This window comes from Acanthaster planci, linkage group LG02 (genome assembly GCF_054643075.1).
Source record: "Acanthaster planci isolate LZ-2023a linkage group LG02, COTS_SCS, whole genome shotgun sequence".
Taxonomy (NCBI): Eukaryota; Metazoa; Echinodermata; class Asteroidea; order Valvatida; family Acanthasteridae; genus Acanthaster; species Acanthaster planci.
Window position 1 is genome coordinate 1,597,578 of NC_141778.1, and position 21,969 is coordinate 1,619,546.

The 21,969-nt window shown below is 40.6% G+C and overlaps 1 protein-coding gene across 2 annotated transcripts; it reads right to left on the reverse strand.

Annotated features, from left to right (window-relative positions):
• Positions 1-1,074: 1,074 nt before the first annotated feature.
• On the reverse strand, positions 1,075-21,291 carry adam17 (ADAM metallopeptidase domain 17). Of its 2 annotated transcripts, XM_022245748.2 has the most exons (22): positions 21,080-21,291; positions 18,674-18,803; positions 17,189-17,322; positions 16,945-17,033; positions 15,967-16,046; positions 15,371-15,465; positions 14,565-14,689; positions 13,628-13,714; positions 13,029-13,124; positions 11,652-11,787; positions 11,257-11,361; positions 10,082-10,215; positions 9,730-9,799; positions 8,808-9,114; positions 6,779-6,852; positions 6,063-6,193; positions 5,681-5,759; positions 5,493-5,581; positions 5,327-5,380; positions 4,967-5,010; positions 1,858-1,899; positions 1,075-1,645 (listed from the first exon to the last, which is right to left on the reverse strand). In XM_022245748.2, exons 1-22 carry the CDS (start codon positions 21,147-21,149, stop codon positions 1,585-1,587), a joined length of 2,232 nt encoding a protein of 743 aa, XP_022101440.2. In that variant the 5' UTR covers positions 21,150-21,291; the 3' UTR covers positions 1,075-1,584. The 2 variants fall into 2 exon arrangements, with proteins under 2 accessions (XP_022101440.2, XP_022101441.2); XM_022245749.2 differs by lacking the exon at positions 1,858-1,899.
• Positions 21,292-21,969: the final 678 nt, after the last annotated feature.

Consider the following 21,969-nt stretch of genomic DNA (forward strand, 5'->3'; position numbering starts at 1 on the left):
CGATTTTGGACGGGATCGTCATACTAACCCACCACGCCTGTACATATAGTAAGGTGAAAACGGTTCTCAAAAATTCCAAAGACTAACCAAAAATACCTCTATTACCACCTACTGGCTTCCGTAAATGCCAACGTCAAATGATTGGGGCTTCAATGATATTTCTGACTTCAAAATCTGTCAAAATCCGACTGTTTTCGCTTGACACACACACAGCACTTGAACCGCCTATACCTTTCAAATGCGTGTAACAAGATTTAGAATACGTAATAACTCTATGGGTGAAACATGGTACTCCAAGAAACACACATGAGCAGATGAGTGGCCTATACATGGTTTGGGCACAAGACTTCTTGATCGTGACAGTTGGAGTGCTACAACCATGACAACATGGTCCTCTAACAAAACCTAACGAGAGGCCAAATAGTCAGGCACAAGACATATTGACTTAGTAGGTCTAAACAGTAGAGCTAGCGGAGCCCTAGCCCAGGTTGGACGTCTACATTCATTGCAACCAATGTCCAGGGTATGAAAGTCCTCCTACTATGCAAAATTTTCTTCAATAGTTTTTCTCAAATTTTTACCTGATTAAGACAGCTCAAAATGTTTTTCACAAGTGCCTTGAATTCCATAAATGCTGTGTTGAAATTACTAAATACGCCCGCGGGCAACATATTTTGTAAAAAAACTGTTAAAAAAAATTTTGCATAGTAGGAGGACTTTCATAACCTGAAAGTTAGTCGCGTTTTCTCACAATGCAATGTAGACTTGTCCAACCTGGGCTAGCGGAGCCCATATACAGAGGCTCAGAATAAAATTACTCAAGGTAGGGTCGAACCAGACTCTTAAAAGCCTGGGCTTTTACATGGACTGAATCGCTTCCTGATATCTGGCCTACCTGCAGCGTAGCAATCAACAAAAAACTGCAGCTAACCAAAGCAGAGATAGGGCGCAAATATTTGGGGGCAAAATTCAAAGCAACCGCTCATGTGCGCCGCCATCTTGGAACTGTGCAATGTCTGGTGAGGGCGCTGTTCAATTGTTCGCAATGACAGATTATTGCTCAAGACGAACAACTGCAAGAAAGGGTTGGATATTTTATTCAAAAGGCATGTTAATCCATGGTCAACTACTATACGAGCATTCAGAGAAGACATGCATCCACACCTACCCTCTATAGATTGATCCACATAACTCACTTGCAAAGTGCAGACAAAATTCAAACATTTTCACAACACTGATACGCATTTTGTGCATGACAAGTACCAAGAAAAAATGGTTAACGTTCAAGAGTTAAAAAATCAACTACTGAAGCAAAACATTTTGTCATTTTACTTGAAACAATATGATAAAGCAGAGATGTAACTTTCTGTTGACAAAGATGTTCAAATTACATCACAAATTAAAACCAGAATTTTCTGCATAATGCACAAACTACAGAGAATTAAAGCGGTTCTCAAAGCAAATCCACTTCAACTGTTTATTCTGTATCGTTTCCAACACTCAAGATGAATGATAAAGAAGTAAAAGTCTAATCCCGTTTCCATGGTACTGCCTGCTGGATGTGGTTACCACGGCGACAGTCCGTCAAAGAGAAGCTTCTGCTTCCTCACCTCCAGGTTCTTGGGAGTCCCACCAATGAAGGAGGCTGTTCGAGGAAACAAGGGGGAAAAAGTAAGAGAAACATGCGAGAAGGGAAGTAATTTTCATACTAGGAATCTCGAGTCTACTTGACAGATTGCCTTGAATACTGAGAGTTTAAATAGAGTGTCATTGTTAAAACCAAGTCCATATAGTCACAGTTTTCTACATATTTTGCAAAATAAATACTGCAAAGGGAACTACAACTATCAAACTTACTGCTCTGTGTCTGCTTTTTCATCAAAATTTTCATAAAGCGCACTGCAGAAAAGAAATGAAATGATTGGCTTTTTAAGTGAACAGTAAAAGAAGAAACTGAGAGATATAAGTTAAGCAAAGACAAAGACGACATGAGTCAGGAAATATGCAAGACTTTTTCATCAAAGGGCCAACTTCAATTCAGTACGAGAAATTAGTAACAAACTGGAATCTGGTAGCATAGACAAAAAAAAAGCACAGACATAACCAAAAAAGCACTACATAATCGCAAAATTTCGAACATGCTTTGACCCCAACAGCAGAGAATAAAGAATTTTAAATGTCAACAATCCTAATCTGTAATGTTGACATTTAGAACAGTGACTGACTGATCTAAATTCCTGTTTGACACATCTATCATTTAATTTAAATATTTGAGCACAGGGCCACATGTCCTAAATCATCTATAAATCCTGATTAACTTTTAAGTGTTCAGGGAAAGACACATTTGATTACCTTCTTGTATCCGTTTTTTTATCATGCAGTTAACACAGCGTGAGTGGCAGCACAGACAGCATTAGTATGCACATGAAGTCATTCCACAAGCCGCTTAAAGCAACTCTGTGTACCTTCAAAGCTGCTGTGAGTGGCTTAATGTGTTAGAACATGATCTCAAAAGCCTGAACTCAAAATCCATAACTGTTGTTATCACGTTTGGGTCAGAACCTGGGCAGTCCAACAGGGTAGAGTTTTCAAAACCAACAGGGCAGGGTTCTTAAAAAGGGTGGGTGAAAAAACAATCAAATCAACTGTCCAGGTAAGTTCAAGGATCAAATCAATAAAACTTAAAAAGGTCAGAAGTGTTTATAACCAAACATGCCTTTTTTTCTGTTACGAACCTTTCTGGTAAGTCTTATTTTGTGAGCTGAACTGTGTTGTAAGAAAATTGTCTAATGAAAGATTTAGTAATAAAACTGTGCATATCAGAAAGTTTAATGTGTTCTTTCAAGTTGACACTTAATATAATGTAGAATTACAATAAATGAGTACTGTATAAGTTTAGGTTCAATCCTTCATTTAAAAATGAAAAATTACTATTACAATTTCAGCCGTCCTCTATTTGAATACAATCAACTTTCTAGTTCAGAAATAAATACAATTATTTACAAATATACAGTGCTTGAAAAAAAACACAGTATCATAAAATATGCTGAATTTCTAACATTTGATGTTTGGACTTGTTTTTAAGTACACGTTAAACTGGACAGCCATCTACATTCAAATGGGTCTAAGTTAAACGGCTACAAAAAGGTCAGACATTGCATTACAACTCCAGCAATCATGACACTGAGTCCTCAGAAGCTCTGTCCTCATTGGTTAAAAGCACTTATAGCAGCTCATACATATTTATAGGCAAACAAACAGCTTCCATAGGTCATTTCAAAGACCAGATTGAAAAGTTTAGACAAACACACATTTCTGATACTTAACCTTAGTTGTACTTTTTAAAGAATGACAAATTCCTACCTAGGCTCCTTCCAGAATCCTCCAATATCCACCAGAGCAGTATATTCCCTGTATTTGAATTTTTCACAACTTGTGATCAAAATCCTTCTAAATCCTAAAAAATCCTATGGAGATCTCCTGGTGGATTTTGATGGATTTGGGGGATTAGGGTTTCTCTCTTCCTAATAATAAGTCGAGAAGATAGCTGGAAAGATCATGGAAATGAAAACATGCATTAAACATGACTTTTTGGAACATGCTTTAAGATAGCGTTAGTTCATTGCGTATTTACATGCAGTTAGGATATGTACTATATCAGCAAATCACATGTTATACCGTTTATTTCAAGAATCAATGATTTTATTCTCTAGCACCCAGATACTCTGTTTCTTCAGTATTTATGGCAAGATTTTTCTTTCAAAAGTAGACATATCAGTAAAATTCTTTTAACTGTCCTTTCTTCTACAAACAGAAATCCAGCACAATTGAACAATACTATAAATATCTTAAAAGTGGGGTTCAAATTTCTACAGACCCCCCATCACCAGTTGATTTCTGTGATTACGATAAAGTTGTATTAGAGAATGAGGCATAACTATCAATGCCTTATCAATAGAGACCGCTTCCACAGAGCTAATGCATGGGAACTTGGGAAGTTGTATTAGAGAATGAGGCAAAACTATCAATGCCTTATCAATAGAGACCGCTTCCACAGAGCTAATGCATGGGAACTTGGGAAAGCACAACCAATGAAGACAGTGAGCAAAGCAATACGGCCAACTCAGTGGAATACCATTGTCACAGTATCTGTCTGTATCTGCATCAATCAGGTTGCTCCTGCAAACCAGAAGATTCTGCATCCCGCTAGAGTTTGGGACGCGTGCCGGGAGTAGAGGATAATGTTTGACTTCCCTCCCAGCTCGGCAATATTACTGAAACGTATTGCAAACTAGCAAAGAGGGTGCTTTTGATCTGAGACTGGTTCCACTGTTCTTTTTGAGGTTTAGAATACAGTGAAGAGACAGGCAACTAGTCAATCTCAACCTGTTACCTATATTTACCTATTCCGTATGCAGAATGAGGAGTACCTGCCCCATGACTAAATGCAAAGCCCTGTCAGAAAATTGTGGCTGCGGCTAGAAACAATACGTGAACCTATGGAAGCCACTATCTTGCATCTGAAGCCACTTCACATGGACTCACATGTCACAACCAGCCATAGCCAGTAGATTCAAACACAAAGTGCCCCTTCACTGTCTCTCTCATAACAGGGTTGTACAGCGCCCTCTTCAACAGACCACGGTACTGATGATGCTGCAGTTTGTTCTATGTGCTTTCCTATGGTGCTCAGTGGACTGTGGGCCTCTATTGGTTCCATAGGGAAATGCACATGTCATTAAAGTGTGACATCATCATTCATCAGTACATAGGCCTAACCATGCTCAGAGGCTAGTCAGAGCCATTACGCATCTGGCTGAGCTCTTGGCAAAGTGCCAAATTTCTCTCTCTGTGAGTTCTGTGAAAGCAGACCCTAACGTATTAGTATCACACATGCACAGCATTTGGTGAGAGGCCAACATGCTACAGCACCGTCTCTTTCTCCAGGAAGTAACTTTTGTTTGACCTGTAAACACGGGTGCGGTCCTCGGGAAGATAGCGTTCCTGATTCTGCAAGATCATGGAGGAAATAAAAACCACCAAAATATCTCAAACAGACAACTAATTGAAATTCCTTGGACAGATACTGGCAAAGTGTTTGCTTCTTTTTCTGCTAAAACCTGAATTCCACCAGAGATCTCTAAACTCATTTCTTTGCCTTCTGCTTCTGTAATTTAAACTTTCTTTCTTAAATTGCGCATGGGATATACAAAACTATATCGACGTCTTCAACAGTAGATCAGGGCACATAGGCAAAGCTACTGCCCTCACTGCAGGTCAATATAACAAATGAGGAATATTGTGCAGTGTGGACTAGGGGACTTACTGTTGGGCTGAACCACTCATCAGCCGTCTTTACTTCGGTAGCTCTCTTACCATCCTAGGATAAAAGGGAAGGAAAATTGGGTGAAGTGGGATTCAAACCTGAGACCGAAAGCATGCCTCTGACCTCTAACCTTTGACATCAAACAAGAAGCTTGGCGATTACTCACAATGTAATGCACGAGGCAGCTGCATGGAATCCAAATAAAGAGGGAGATGATGATGGTTGCCGCGACAACGTTATCCTTGATGATGCGCCCTGTTTAATAAAGCAAGAAAGATGTAAACAAAAACGGCCCTTGCTGCCGTTGCCATGGTAAGAATTTTTCCTGACACCTACTGTTGCTGTGGTACCCACCTATGGCACTGATGGTGATACCTTCAAAGACATCAAACAGCCGCTCAATAAAGTCTTGAGTCTGGCTCTCACAAACACCCTGGGAAAGGTCAGAGGAAAAATGGCAACCTCAGTACAAAAATGCTGAAACCATTTTGTGTAAAACAAAAGAATAATGAGGGATTTGGTCTTAACTCAATGCAGTCTTGATTCCAGGATTCAGTGTGGTACTACTAAGGATAGAGCACAGTGTTAATTCAAGTATGGATTACAGCGCTGATCATATTGAACAAATGATTGACTGATGGCAGTCTTGTTTCATGGATAAAGCAGTCTTGGATGACTAAATAATGTTTTGATTCAAGGATGGAAAGTAGTCTTGATTCCCATCTGTTCCCCTTACATTTATGCAAACCCCTTCTTCACAGGGTCTACCATCTGCCTGGAAGATGTAGGCCTGCGTCGTCTTGTTGATTTGAGGTACACACGGTGCTGACGCTGTCTGCTGGCAACATCGGTAGCAGGACTCAACGACTAGGACAGGGTCAAGGGGTCAAACGGTTAGAGGTCAAGGGAAATCTCGAACTTGTGGGCTCACTTTTCAGGAATTGTTGAAGAGAATTTATATCACTTAGCACATTGATTCTCAAGCAGTTTTCATGGAGTGATATTTAGCTGGTAACCAGCTTTGGTTGATCAAGTATCTACTGGGTTTAGTGGCTTTCTGAAAGTAGGGCAGAGAAAAAGTTTTTACTTTTACAAGGAAGTGTTTTCCACATGCAAGCAATGGAGTTTTTTGTTTGTTAGCATTAATATTTCTAGTTAACATGAATTCTACATCACTTCAACTTGGGAAATCAAATTTCCTATGACAGCCAGGAGCCAGGAGCAGTTCTTGATTAAAACTCTCAAGGTGACACATGAATTTTTTCTTTTTTGTTACTTCAAGTTATCAATTTTGAGGGCAATGATGCTTTCTACAGTTTCAGATGGTGTCATATTTGGAAATGTACAATTCTAAGAAACGCCCGAGGAGACAAGTACAGAGAGGAATAGTAATACGCATGCTAGTCCTTCAGATGTCCGCAAAGAGGTCATTATTTTTGAAAGTCTACTTACTGCCGGGACATATGCAGGATATTTGATCATGCTTTTCACAGAACGGCACACAATGCCCATCCTGGCATTCACCACTGTAAGGAAAAACACACAAAATACAAGAAGACATTTTTTCAGATTCACAATGACAATGTAAGGCATCTATAGAACATACAGCGAAGCCAGTCTAAGAGAAACAAAACCTCTGTTGAGAGAAGCAACATGAGAGACACAAGATACAAATATACTTCTGTGCCAAGCTCGGGACAAGTAATTACTTCTTTCGGGCAAGTAAAAATCAAGGCCAAATTGCCCGATGGACAGGCACTTTTTCTGAATTTTTTTTTTGTGGCCAAGAATAGCAGTCAGCAAACTTACCTTTGATTTTTTTTCCACTTCAAAAAAAACTTACAAAAGTGGTAAAAAGTGTACAGCTACGTGGTGTAAAATGATTTTTTGCACCATTATGTACAAGTACGTACTGAACAAACTCGTATTAAGCACGGCACCTCTCCACTCAGGGGAAATGCGTACACAAATAAACTGTAAAATACCCTTGTGTCTGGGTACCAAACCTCATTGGTTATTGCACGCGCGGCACAGTGGAACTTTGACAGCTGGAAGCTCGGAGACTGTTTTGCACTTGGTGACTTGATTACAGAGCGTGAAATTACAGTCAGACATCGGACATTTTCCAAGCACTTATTGTGTTTGTCCGAACAAAATCAAAGATGCTTGGACAAATTGTCCGACCAACATATCAATAACAGCTCTAAAATATCAACACAAGATACAGGATTATGGCGTCCGATTTATTGTTAGTTTTGTGTTAGAATTATGTTAATTAATTTTTTCAGTAGTTGAGCCTTTAGGAATTTCTAGAGTAACTCTGTGCGGTAATTTTGACACCATTTTTGGAAAATATACTTTTCAACTGCAGTGCTCAATGCCTGTGGGCTGGCACGCATGAAGAAATGAACTTCAAATGACTGTACAACAAAACCATACGTCCGATTGAGTTCAAGCTTCACATTTGCAATGACAAGAAATGTCTGTGCATGCATGCATGCCAAGTTAAAAAAAAAATCAGGCATGGCACAGCCGAGTCCTTAGGGGGGTTGAAATCGTCCCCTCCTGCGGCCAGGACGTATATAAAAAACCTGGACTTGCAATGCCTTTGTATGAAATAGAAACCAACCAGCGGCCATTTTACCAAGCCGAATTCAAATACGCAGGTTGGCTCGCTTCTATTGACACCAGGGAGACACAAAGGCAGGCAAAGCCGGGCAAGCTTTGTATTCAGCTCGGTAAAATGGCCGCTAGATGATTCAATGATCTCTATAAGCTGATTAAGGGCATTGCGAGTCCAGATTTTTTTAAATGAGACCTTCCAATAAAGGCCCCCTTCTTGGTGTATTTATCCTTGAATTTCTGTGTACTATCACGTAGCCATGAAGTGCATTCGGGCCTATTCACCCCAGTGCATCACAGCATTAAATGGAGCGAGGGAGGGTGTGGTATGACCTTGCTGATTTCTAACGCTGCTCACGCACCTTGTAGGCACAAACTGCGGCATGCCAGCGACATATTTCTGAAGCGCATACAAGGCCAACTCTGGGCTAGCTTATATAGAGTTGTACACAACTGCACGGTTTTGAATCTTGGAGTTGGAAACTGTAAAAATCTTCGCTTAGATCGGATTAAACAAATTATCCAAAATATGCCTGAATCATACAAGTCGGCATCTCTGCAATTCCGTTTGCTGGCTGCGGGACATATGGAGAACTTGGAATGTTTCCAAGTTTGTATTGTTTGCATAGAAAATAAGTACCTTTCTTGACTATCCGTGTTAAGTTCTCAAGATGATGGTTTTGCGAGGTGTGAATCAAATGCCAAGCTCTACCAATTGTCTACTGACATTCATTCATATGCCAATTACAGCAAGTCAGCAACATTTTTGGTGACTGCAAACTTGAACAATGGTCCCTCTATTGCAGCCTCTTGGTGGCACAGAATTTTGTGAACTGCCCATACTGCATGCTTTTCTTACCCGTCCACACATTCAGCCTTCTCTGGTTTAGGCAGCGACGCTGGGCAGAGCGCACTCTGGCCTGTACAGTTGGCGCTCTGCCGGCAATCCTTGTCAATCTTTGCCGCCTTGCGACACTCTACATTGGGGCCTGCAAACTGGCAATCAAGGCAGCAGGCTGCGTTTCTGTCACTGCAGCGAGCGCCTTTCTTCAGTCGGCAGTTGGACCCACAGCATTTGTCCATGTTGTTATTGCCCAAATGACCCACATCGCATTCCTCAGGGGGGTCCACACGATAATTCCCACACACTGCATCACCTTTGGGTTCTGCAACGACAAAATAATACATCTCAACAGACTTCGTCAAGACCAGCCTGATCTTTCTCATGAATTAACCCTTACCCTCTTAGACCAATCAAAATCCCTCAGGTTTTGAATGATTTCAAAAAGCTCAGAACTACAGCTAAATAAACCCTCACTCTGCTAGATCTTTCAAAACCCACCGCAAGGTTTTGAAGGATTTCAATGGAAAAGTGCTCTAGATGGATAAACCCTCACTCTCATTCTTCACAAGCCACCAGGAAGTTTTACGGGATTTCAAATGACCAAGTGTTCCAGATGGACATACCCTACTCCTCCTATCCTTCAAAATCTATCAAAAGGTTATGAAGGGTGTAGTTTGGTCCAGCTGATTTAAATGGATGAACCCAAACCCTCCAAAATCCTTCAACCTTCACCAGGTTTGAAGGGTTTGGTATGATCCAGCATTCCACATGGATACACCCTAAACCCTCCTCGATCTTTTTTAGATCCACCAGGTTTGGCAGATTTTGAAGGATTGAGGATAGGACCTAGCAAGAGCGGGTTTTCAACATGAGCCGCTCAGTAAGGGCACATACTGACTTTCATACTGCAGTCCCAGCAGATGATAAGGATTCCTACCTTGGAAACATCTTGGAGACTTGGCCCGGAGCACTGGGGCAATGAGACGTAGACTGCAATTGGAGAATTTCTAGAGAAAGAACAAGACAAAAAGTGTGAATGAACACTGTGTCCAACCATCTAAGCAAACTCATCAATCCAATGTCAGACAAACTACTTCATGGAAGATGTGTTGAAGTTATTACAAGGGATCTTCAAAAGTCACCTTACCAAGGTCAAATGAAACAATTATGGTCAATAACAAAATCAGACAAATTAAACATTGGAACATCCTGAGCAGGGAATTCTTGAAGGGCAAAAGAAGCAGTGCATGAAATCATTTGCCATGTAGACCACTAAAAGGTAATTTTACCCTGTTGTTGGGGTCCCGGCCACTAACAGAAGCCGGAAACATCAGGTAGTTACCACCGCTTTGCCGGCTACCAGGTGAGCAGGCACTCCCTTCTGTGCCGGGGTCATGTTCACTGCCGAAATTGTGGCCCAACTCTGTCAAGGTGACGGGACAAGAAAAAGAAACGCACAGTTCATCCATTTCTTGTTAGGATTTCTTTTCAAGAGTTTACAAGCCTAAAAGAGTTTGAAGGCTGCACCGAATATTCAGGTAATAAAACAACTGATCAATTCTTAGATATTCTTATATTCAGAGATGAAAATGGAAAAAAATAAACCAGGAAAAATTTCATTGTTTGTTTCACATGAGTGTACTGCGCGCATAAATGCATACGCCCAACAATCAGGCCAGAAAGTTATTTTCCTTCCAATTTTATTTTTTTCTTTTTGTGTGATCTTGGTGGGACTGAGGGAATAAATCACCATCAGGAATAGACTTCAGTTAGACTGCCAGTTTTCTGCTTTGATCAGATGGAAGGCAGAATACTTAAATAATCAAATATTCGAACGGGAGACTTTGATACACTTGGTGGCAGCAGACAAACCGGTCCTTTTTTACAGTTGTATGCATGCTCAGAACTACCTGTGCATGCCAAGAATTACATGTGCATGCCAAGAATTACATGTGCATGCCAAGAATTACATGTGCATGCCAAGAATTACATGTGCATGCCAAGAATTACATGTGCATGCCAAGAATTACATGTGCATGCCAAGAATTACATGTGCATGCCAAGAATTACATGTGCATGCCAAGAACTACCTGTGCATGCCAAGAATTACATGTGCATGCCAAGAATTACATGTGCATGCCAAGAATTACATGTGCATGCCAAGAATTACATGTGCATGCTCACAACTACCTGTGCATGCCAAGAATTACATGTGCATGCCAAGAATTACATGTGCATGCCAAGAATTACATGTGCATGCCAAGATCTACCTGTGCATGCCAAGAATTACATGTGCATGCCCAAAACGGGCAAAGAGGACCAGCCTCTCTGCGCCACCAAGCGTCTCAAATTCTTCCCTTGACTCAGCCTTAAAGTGTTCTGTGCGAGCATTACACAGCGCCCTCAATTGTTTATGCACAAAGCCACTGACATGAAAGATACTAGAATGTAATAAGTAGCTCACCATGGGCAGTCACAAGATCTGCCTCATCCGTCAGGACGTTACGACCCCAGTTGACTGTTGTCGTCAGCCCAGTGTTGAGGTACTGCCTACCGTCTGTGTGGTAGACTGAGGAAAACGAGACAGTTCAAGCTCACATTAGCAGTCTGTTTAGTATTCCAGAATACCAAAACTACTGCAGACGTGAAAATTCTTGGTAACAACTTTTTCGCAGTTGAAAATGGGGAAATGCCCCATTTGAGAATGGACAGCAATAATGAAATAAACCTCAGCATTCAAGTCATGTCTCTTTTTCTGAACAAACCTAATGCTACCTAATACTACCCTGACCACCAGGACTGTTTATATTCCTTAATCTTATTTCTCTTCTAAAAATCAGGGGCTGGAACCAGACTCACCTGTGGTGCAGATGCCACCAACAGCATTGCTCCTTGGGGTACCAATATAGGCCAGACCAAGCACTCCACTTTCAAAGTCCTGGTAGGTGAAGAGGTGAGCTAAGCAGTAGGCGCTATGGTCTTCCCGGCTGTAGGACTAATGGTATCCACAAGATCATGGTGGCTATGTCAATAAAAAGGTTGGTAACGGAAACTCACAGAAGACCCTATGGTCCCTACTGCTACTACAGGAGGTCTATGAATTGATGGCTATGTCAATAAAAAGGTTGGTAACGGAAACTCACAGAAGACCCTATGGTCCCTACTGCTACTACTGGAGGTCAATGAATTGATGGCCATGTCAATAAATAGGTTGGTAACGGAAAACTCACAGAAGACCCTATGGTCCCTACTGCTACTACGGGAGGTCTATGAATTGATGGCCATGTCAATAAATAGGTTGGTAACGGAAAACTCACAGAAGACCCTATGGTCCCTACTGCTACTACGGGAGGTCTATGAATTGATGGCCATGTCAATAAAAAGGTTGGTAACGGAAAACTCACAGAAGACCCTATGGTCCCTACTGCTACTACGGGAGGTCTATGAATTGATGGCTATGTCAATAAAAAGGTTGGTAACGGAAACTCACAGAAGACCCTATGGTCCCTACTGCTACTACGGGAGGTCTATGAATTGATGGCCATGTCAATAAAAAGGTTGGTAACAGAAAACTCACAGAAGACCCTATGGTCCCTACTGCTACTACGGGAGGTCTATGAATTGATGGCCATGTCAATAAAACGTTGGTTATGGAAAATTAACAGAAGACCCCATGGTCTGCACTGCTACTACGGGACGTCAATGAATTGATGGCTATGTCAATAAAAAGGTTGGTAACGGAAACTCACAGAAGACCCTATGGTCCCTACTGCTACTTCGGGAGGTCTATGAATTGATGGCCATGTCAATAAAAAGGTTGGTAACAGAAAACTCACAGAAGACCCTATGGTCCCTACTGCTACTACGGGAGGTCTATGAATTGATGGCCATGTCAATAAAACGTTGGTTATGGAAAATTAACAGAAGACCCCATGGTCTGCACTGCTACTACAGGACGTCAATGAATTGACGGCTATGTCAATAATTCTGTTATTCAACAGCCTTTACAGTAGGTGCCGTGGTCCCCACAACTGCAAGACCAATGCTATTAGACACTATATGGCCATTTAGAAAAGGTTTGTTACTAACAGTCTTTACAGAAGGCCTGAGGGTTTCTACCAGCTATGAGCCTAAGAGAATAAAACTATGACAGCAAGTGTTGTTTTTGAAATTCTTCATGTTGGACAAGATGAAACCAAATGTTCAAAAAGTCCATTTTGGGCATTTTGGACTTACCTCCAGCAGTTTCTGTACGTCCCATGCTTGGCCTGGGGGTCTGTAGCTGTTGTAATGGTCCGGTCCGTTCTGAGTAGGGGCATCGTGGACTGTAATCTGAAATCATGAAAGATGAGAAGGTTAAAACCACTCAAATAAATGTTTGGGTGGAAATCCCTGGTAGGACAAGAACTGCTAAACACATTTCATATGGTGCGCTGAGTGGGGTTCGAACCCGAGTTCAGGCTGATGAAAGATAAAGAAAGTACCATGACTCAGATCAAATTCTCTCTACCATCAAAACTAAACGGTTTATAGATTCCTGGTATGCATTTTCGTCAGCACTAGGTAAGTTTTTTGGGTTAACAAAAGCCTCTACAATGCACGCAATTGTAGACAAGTACACCTGTTCATCCAAGGATGGCAAGTCTTGAAATTGCTCATGACAATTGAATAAACAACCAAGGTCCTCCCTTCATTTCACACGCCAACAAATTCCTGTCAACATTATTTCTGTTTCCATTGAACTATAGACCCATTTCTTTTTTAAGTAAGGAAACATCAGCCACATTTCAGGAGGGGGTGTGTGTCTGCTGAGGAATCCCCTGAGAAATACCAACCTCCTTGACTTCGAATCCAAAACCATAATAGCCTGGCTCCCACTCGGTGTCCCGATAGATTGGGTCCACTCGGTCTATCAGGCTAATCTGAAGTAAGCAAAAAGAACTCAAATAAACAAAGCTGAGGGGGTTGGTTGCACTGCAGTGATAGTTACATCTCTTGTCAGGTCCATCACAAGTTCCTCCAAGTCATCCAGTCTGTAGCCAACTCACAAGCCATTCAAATGAACGGTGACAAAAGCATTCCTTTGCCGTTGTTCGCTGCCATTACTCATCATTGATCGTGTGAAGTGACTTGTGGAAGGGCTAGTGGAGGGCTTGTTATGGACCCAACTACAACACTGGTAATTGCATTCCTGCAAGTCCACCGTATGTCTATCACAAGTCATCGAATCTGAAGCCAAGTATAAAGTATTCAAATGAACCGTGACAAAAGCAATCCTTCATCACTGCTCATCCTACCACTTGTGAAAGGACTTCATTCAAAATCTGATGACGAAACAAATGACAAATGATAATCACATCATGTCAATACCTTTTATGGTATTTTGGACAAGTTATCCATACCCTGCACAGGATAAGTGCTACCCAAACCTGAACTCCCCCTAGCCCCACAAAATGACATTTTTTACATTACGGATTGAGGGCCATTCAATAATCTACTGTTCATAGTTTATCATTCCAAACTTCTAGGTATTTACTGGCAAAATTAGGTATTTACTGGGTGATAGCTGATACAAAACCAAAAATGGATTACAGGGCCATTAACCCTAACCCTCCTCAATCCTTCATCTGTTGGAGGACTGAGGAGGGTTAGGGTTAAAGCATTAATTCTTCTTTATCTTGACTGAAATATTCCCAAATTCTAACACCAAATAGGTCATGGAGTAAACCAAGATCGTGTTGTCAAACAGACAGCTAAGGAAAAGCCACTAACCAAGTAGCTAATAGTCTGAGGTGTGTTACTCTGTCCCATCACCTCGTGGAAATGGTAGTCAGCAGTGAGCAGTAATGGACAGGTGTTATAACGTGGCGGCGTTCTCTTCGTGCGACTAGATGTATCTAAAAAAAAAAGCAGGGAACCCTCAACATTTACGATGTGATTTGAGTTTTAATTTTGAGAAGGTGAAAATGAGGTTTGAAACCAAAGACCACCTATAACTGAGTTTGATCGGCCACCTTTTCGTCAACCACTGAGCAGTCATACACAACATGTAGCCTGAGAACCAGCCATTATTAACCCTAACCCCCTAGGCTCCTGCACTAGAAAGCATACTGAACCTCACAAAATCCAACAGGTTCATGTACTTGTCTATGTACTTGTACATGCAGGGTAGTGTACCAAACCTGATAAACTCCAACAGAATGAGCCCGTTGGAGTTTGAGTGATATGGTATAGATGGGTCTATGCAGTATAGGATGACTTGCACTGAACAGTACCAAACCTGACAAAATCAAGCATAGTCCAACAATTGGTACAGCAAGCCAGACACTGCACACAATGAACCCTGTGTGTCCCAACTCACACAGAATCCAACACCGTCTCCCTGGGCCTTTCATCCCAAGTCTCACAAAATTCAACAAGAAGTTCCTCAGGTACGGTACCAAACCTGCCAAAACCTCACAAAACCTGCTGTTGGAGTATGGCAGGTTTTGGGCAGTTAGGGTTAATGAATGGCTAACAAGTGATCATGATGCAAACTAAAGCTTTGATAAACAGAAGTCCTAAGGAAGGTAACTTACATTGGCTTGTGCCTGTTTTCCTCGGCATTTGTTCAGCTGTCTTTTCATACTTCACTCCCTTTGGTAGGTGGTGATCGTAGGGACAAAATGAAGACCTGGAACCGGTAAGAAAAATATTCAGAGACTTTGCCATTAGATAAGGAGAACTGGAAGAGGAGATTATTAATAATGCTTGATGAATAAAGCCAACATATAGGAAATAGACAAGGCAATGAAGTCCAGTCCTAGCAGTTCTCTGTCCTAAATAACTAGGCCGGGTGACCAGTCAACAAAAACCCCATTTTTCTTTTCAATTTGTGTCAGGCTATGTGCACGTATGTAGCTGGAAAATGACTGAGGAACCTTCAATATTTAAACCCAGTCCCATCACTTCCCGAAATTTGATGTTTCTACCAAAGATGAATATGGTATCAAAGAAGTCCTCCCACTAAGGAACTCCATTTATCCATCATGATGATCAGATAAAACCTACTGGAACTCCTCCAAGTTTTTTTTTTTAGTGCAAAACTCCATTTGACCTGATACACACAAAGCCCGTAGACTTTGACCTCGTTTCAACACACGATTTTGATCTTGTATTTAAATGTGATGCTTACGTTTCATTGCGTTTCACATCAGAGCTGCGGTAGGCGATCATGTGAAAGTCATGCGGCTCTCTGATGTGTCTCCATGATGGCTGTGCAAGACAGATAAATTTATATATATTTAACCATAAAACATGATCAAAAGTCAAAGAAAAAAGTCACGAATCACAATCCAATCAAGACAACATTTTAGCAAGAAATACAAAGTCAAGAAAAAAGTAAATACTCATTTTTTTTGGTAAAGAAGTCGGCCAACACAAGGCCCCAAGAGGCCACTCAGGATGAGGGCTAAATAGCAAAGTTAAAGCAGAGAACTGAGAGCCTAGGACTTTTAGAAGGAAGAAAGATAACTGTTGATGTTTCGTTTGAACTGAGACAGGTTTATAACTAGCAGGGAAACAGGATGCAGGTAAGGAGTTCCAAAGCGAGGCAGAGCATGGAAAGAAACCGGGGGAGTACCTCGCAGTATCGGTTTTAGGAACATTTACTTTATATGGATGAGTCAAGTATAAAAACGTGCAGTGCGACCAATGGGACGATTTGGTAGAATTAAAGCAGAAACGCCAGAGGAGCACCTTCCGTGATAGAACAGGGGACAGAAATGCTACAGAACAACAGAGTGATAGAGGTTCAAGGAATGCAGTCAGATCGTGTCCCACCGAATTAACAACACGCTGCTGGATTCTGTCTACCAGGGACGGATGACAGGCTGGAGTCCCAGCAAAGACATGACTACGTCACTCCATGACAGGACGTATTGTGGACTTGTACAAGTAGAGAATGGAAGTAGGGGGGGGGTTAATGTTGTGCATGGTACAAACAACCAAGGCACAGGGAGTCCCTTTGGGCAACATCACATATGTACTTGTCGTGAAAAATTATCTAGAAAATAAAACAGAGAAGTGGATTTCAATTTCAAAAAGAAGAAAGAGAACAAGAACGGGAGAAAAACAGTAAAATTGAAGTCGTTTACAGTCTGGTTTTGCTTACCTCTATATTATAGTGCTCTTTCTTTGCATAGATTTTTGCGGTGAGCAATCCATCATCTACGTGAGCTTTCACTACAGTCTCTGGTTCATCTAAGAAGATCAAACCATTGCAAGTCTGTTCATATCTCTCTTACTATATTTGGAAATATGGTTTTGTATCATACAAACTTACTTTAAGTATGTAAAAGGTTTTGAAGGATCTGAGGTGTGAGGACGAGTGCCTTATTTATGACATTTGACTTTACCTTCCAGATATCCTGTGTAGAAACTCTCGGTGTCAACAGGGGATTCTCTCTTATTTCCCTGGCCGTCAACCACAAAGGCTTTGAAGTCATGAGAGAATAGGTTGGTCTGCGGGGCAAGACGCATGTCAAATTGCCTTCCAAACAGAAGAATGTTTTAAAGCTAAATGAGTATGATCAAATCTTTCAAAACCAGTCTATACAGACTACGGTGTAATTCACCGGACATAGGACAAATTATCTTTGTATTTTTAACCCTTAGTAGGAGTAGAAAACTGTTTAAAATTTCCAAAAATCTATCACTGTGTAGTAACTTGGTGGAATATTCTTCGAACAATTTACATAAAAATAACATTGAAATCTGTCGAACTATACATTTCCAAATTCATCAACATATGGCAAAACACTCAGATCTTGATTGATCCAAGACGCATTTATCTTGTGTCACATCATGACAAAGTGTCATGGTGATTTTGGGAAGTCCTGCAAGCAATTTCTGATGATCCACACTGCCGTGGAAAGGCACGAGAGGCATAATCTTCACTCTGAAATAATATGAATGCTCTGCTTTTGTTGACAAAGACAAATGTAGACATCTAGTTGTCTTAAATACTGACTGAAACCTTGCGTTGAGCCACACATTACATCAACAGAAATGAAAATCCAGCCTGAATTTAAAGACACACCTTCCCACCTGTACATATACACCTGCTTCATAGCATGCTCAATAACAGGAAGTATTCCATTTGATGTTTGAGTTATTTTTATACACACTTGCTCACATCCTTAGTGAGGAAGTAAGGGAGCTGTGGTAAATAGCAGTCATTCGTGATAGACACAGTAGGCCTACTGTGCAGTGACTAAAACCACAATCTGCATGCAACAACCTACATTACTGTGCTTGATTGTTGGAGGCCCAACTGAGTCATTAATTTTTATTTTGGTACAGCATACTTTTGGTGTTTTTAAATGTATGTTTCCTTCGGACATTAAGTTTGCCCAACAATGTCTGAATCTTGGCCAGACAAATACCAAAGTGGTCAGACAATGCCCAATATCCCACAATAATGTATATTCTGCTTTTTATCCAGGCTGAGAGACACTGATTCCCCTTTGGGTAGAGACCTGATCACAAGGGTAGGGTGCTATGGGAAAAGGGATGACAATCCACATCTGTTTATATACAGGTAATTCCAGAAATTAGGGGTCCAAAAGTGTGACATTTTCGTGTCCCTGTTACATCTGACCTTTGTTATTTGTCATGAAAATATCACCAGAATTGATCTCACACTACTAGTATTTGTTTGGCAGCTAATTTGCATTAATTCATCACTCTTGGAACATGAAAAACAAAGCTGAAAACAGCCAGCAAAAAGCTAAAAATTCTAAAGTTCCCATCATTTTTTACAGAGCAGGTGTACAAAAGTTGAAATTCAGAGTAAATAATCTCAACCCCAAAAATTGCACTGTCACACTCCTATAACGTACCTTCCCATCACTGACAAGGACACTTTCCTCTCATGATTTCCACCTTCTTCCACACTTCTCCTAACGACATGATGCTTGACATCATCTTTGTGAATCGTTTCCCAGTATGTCAGCACATGGTGTAAACTTGCTAATGAAGGGCAGACAAAGGGAAAAACTGGTATTTTACTGTTTTAAAGTCTTGCACTTTTGCTGGTAATTTCTTGGCTAAAACCTACATGCAGGGTTGTTACTTGCAATCATGGAAATGGCAGTCGTAAACTGTGCTATTTGAGATTCCCCACAATGCTTTGCTCTTCCTGTCAAACTTTAAACATCTTTTATATTCATACAGAATTTAGTCATAAAGAAAATCGTCACAGTAATTATAAAAATTTGCCAAGGTAAATCAATGGTGATTTGTAATGACAATGTTTTCATGCACGAAGTAAGCTTCACCAAAGCTCTATTATTTTTGCGTTAACTTTTTTCATCAGCTAAACTGTGCTTTTCGCAGAGGCAACACACAAGACACAGTCGCCGTTGCCATACTGTTGGAGTCTATCGTAGATCTATTTCTGATGATTATTTTGGAAATTGCTGTGGTAATTATAAGATTTGCCACAGCAAAGGAAATTTTTATTGGCAATATTTTCACGCATGAAGTAATTTTGGCAAAACTCCATTTTTTTTGTGTTAACTTTTCTTCATCAACTGAATTCGCATGGACAGGATATCCAGTGTAATTCTTTTTGTAATGCGCACCCAGTGGCCAATACACACGACATAGCCGCCATGACCATTGGAGTTTATGGTAAATCTATTTCTGATGGCTATTTTGGAAAATTGCCATGATTATCATAACATTTTTAACGGGAAGTGATGGAGATTTTTATTGGCAACATTTTCATGTACAAGGTACACTTTGGCAAAACTCTGGTTTTTCGCGTTAATGTTTTCCTCAGCAGAACTGAACTCGCCTACCCACCAAATTCAACACCTCCAATGCAAGATTTGACCGAAAAATCCCCTCGATCTGGTTTTAGAGATTCCAAATAAAAGGAAAGTTTCATTTAATTATGGGGTTGCACTCGTAGCACATTTCCTGTAAATTGGCTCAGCCGATAAAGAAATCAATGTCATCTACAAACGATAACCTAAAATACCTCAAAAATTATGTCACCATTGCACAATCAAGTGGCACATTGTCTAGCATTGTTGCTAGATTGTGATTCAGTTCCCGACCTCATGAAAACAATATACCATCCCCCTGCCTCCGAAAATGGTCAAATAAAAAGCAGAAAATTTGGTTAAAAAGCAGAGTTTGCATAACCAGATGAACATTGCAAAAAGAAAAACTGAATTCAAACCATAGCATTAAATGTGGGGATTGTAAATTTGGGAACCCTGTTCTAATAATAGAAGAGAGAGCTACAGTACATTTTAAGTTGTGAATTTACCTTGGTAGATGACTGTGGCATCATGCTCAATAACTATAAAATACGGTTGATGATGTGAAAACAGGGCAGGGTTTGGAGTTTTGAGGGAAATTATGGGGGGAAGGGGACCCCCCCAGTTTTTTACATTTCTTGCAAAACTGGTGAGTCCGCTCCTAAAAAAAAAACAAAGGAAACTCTCTCTTTGTTGTGCTGACCCTATTTTTTTTTAGAAATTTCAAATTGTAAATTGAGAGAAAATTCTACTTTCTTACTGATAAACGAACCATTCAAAGTTGAATCCACCACCTGGCATGTGTTGAAACACTCACAGTTTTCCCTCATATTTTCCCTCAAAACCCAAAAACCCTGCCCTTTTTTGACAACATTAACAGTTATTGAGCAAGATGTCACAGTCATCTACCAAGGTGAATTCAAAAGTTAAAATGTAGCTCACTCTTCTATCAAAGGAACTGGGTCCCCAAATTTATAATCCCCTTTCATGCCTTTAGGCTTTACAATTTAAAATTTCCAAAAAATAGGATCAGCGCAATAAACCATGGAAACAGAGTGTTACCTTTGTTTTGGGGGGACTTACCAATTTTGAAAGATTAAAATGACAAAAAATGGGGGGTCCTAAAGTATACGATCCCCTTTACAATGTAGAATTACTAATTAGAATCCAAGACAGGAAAATTTTATTTCGAAAATAGGCCTAGGGCCTAGCCTACTTAGGCAGTAGGCCTACATGTATTTTTCAGTCCCAGATACACACTATTTCACCATCATGACCATTCCAGCAATGACTGACCTTCATTGAGATCCATAACTAATGAACAAAGTAGAAGTAGGATGCAACCTTCTTTGCAATTAAATTATTGCCCAAACTGCAGTGTCGGGATTACACGCTAACTGGTAAGTACTTCATAGGAACAAACTTGCAACTCGACTGTACAATTTAACGCACGACAGGTTTCCAAAACTGACTTACCATTTGTTTTAAGCACACTGACAGCGACTAGTAGCAAAGAGAAGAGAACAAATACTAATTTTGATGCCATGATGATTCATAAATATACAAAAATAATGCGAAAAAAGGATGAAAACCCTTTAAACTCGTTTAAAACTAAAACTAAAGTCTTTGGACGTGAAAAACAAGTGAGCGTCGGCCATGTTTTGACTGGCTTATTTGCATAATGGTCAAAGGTTAAAAAGTTTCCGTTGCTCAGCAATTATTTATTCAGGGAAAGACCTTATCAATTAAAAATTGCTCTCCTTGGGGACCCGAGGAAGAAGACAAGAAATAAGATGAGGGAGGAAAACGAGACGAATACTCTAGGGAAACTCTGTGGACTGAGACCCCCAATACGCATGTCGACCTGGGCAGGATTTGAACCCAGGCCGCAAAGGCAGAAGCCAAGGAAAGTACCACAGCACCAACTCAACACCCCTGATCAGATAAACAATAACCCCTCAACAGTCCATTGTTGTTCTCTTCTTTCAGAACATTGGTCTTTTTAATAAGGAAAAAACAACCATTGCCTGCTGGGAAATCAATATTTTTCTGGGTAATGGTGACTCCAGTTTTATGAGATATGTAGTGAATTCCTGAACAGCTTTAGCGCTGCAGTCCTGCCCTGGTTTTTTTTTAGAGGTCGGTTAATCCCCCTGTTTGTTCAGAGCTGCGGCTTTTATAATTGAATTCAATGGACAGGGTAGGGCTCTTCATTCCAGCAAAGTAGTATAAAAGCTTAGTGCATGCAGAATGCAACATTCACTCCTTCGCTGTGCAGCCGAGCTTCCACAAGTCACTGGTCCACTACTTCATCTAGCAGCCATTTTTTTCTTAGTTCAACTTGTGTCCAGATGCGGGGATAGGAT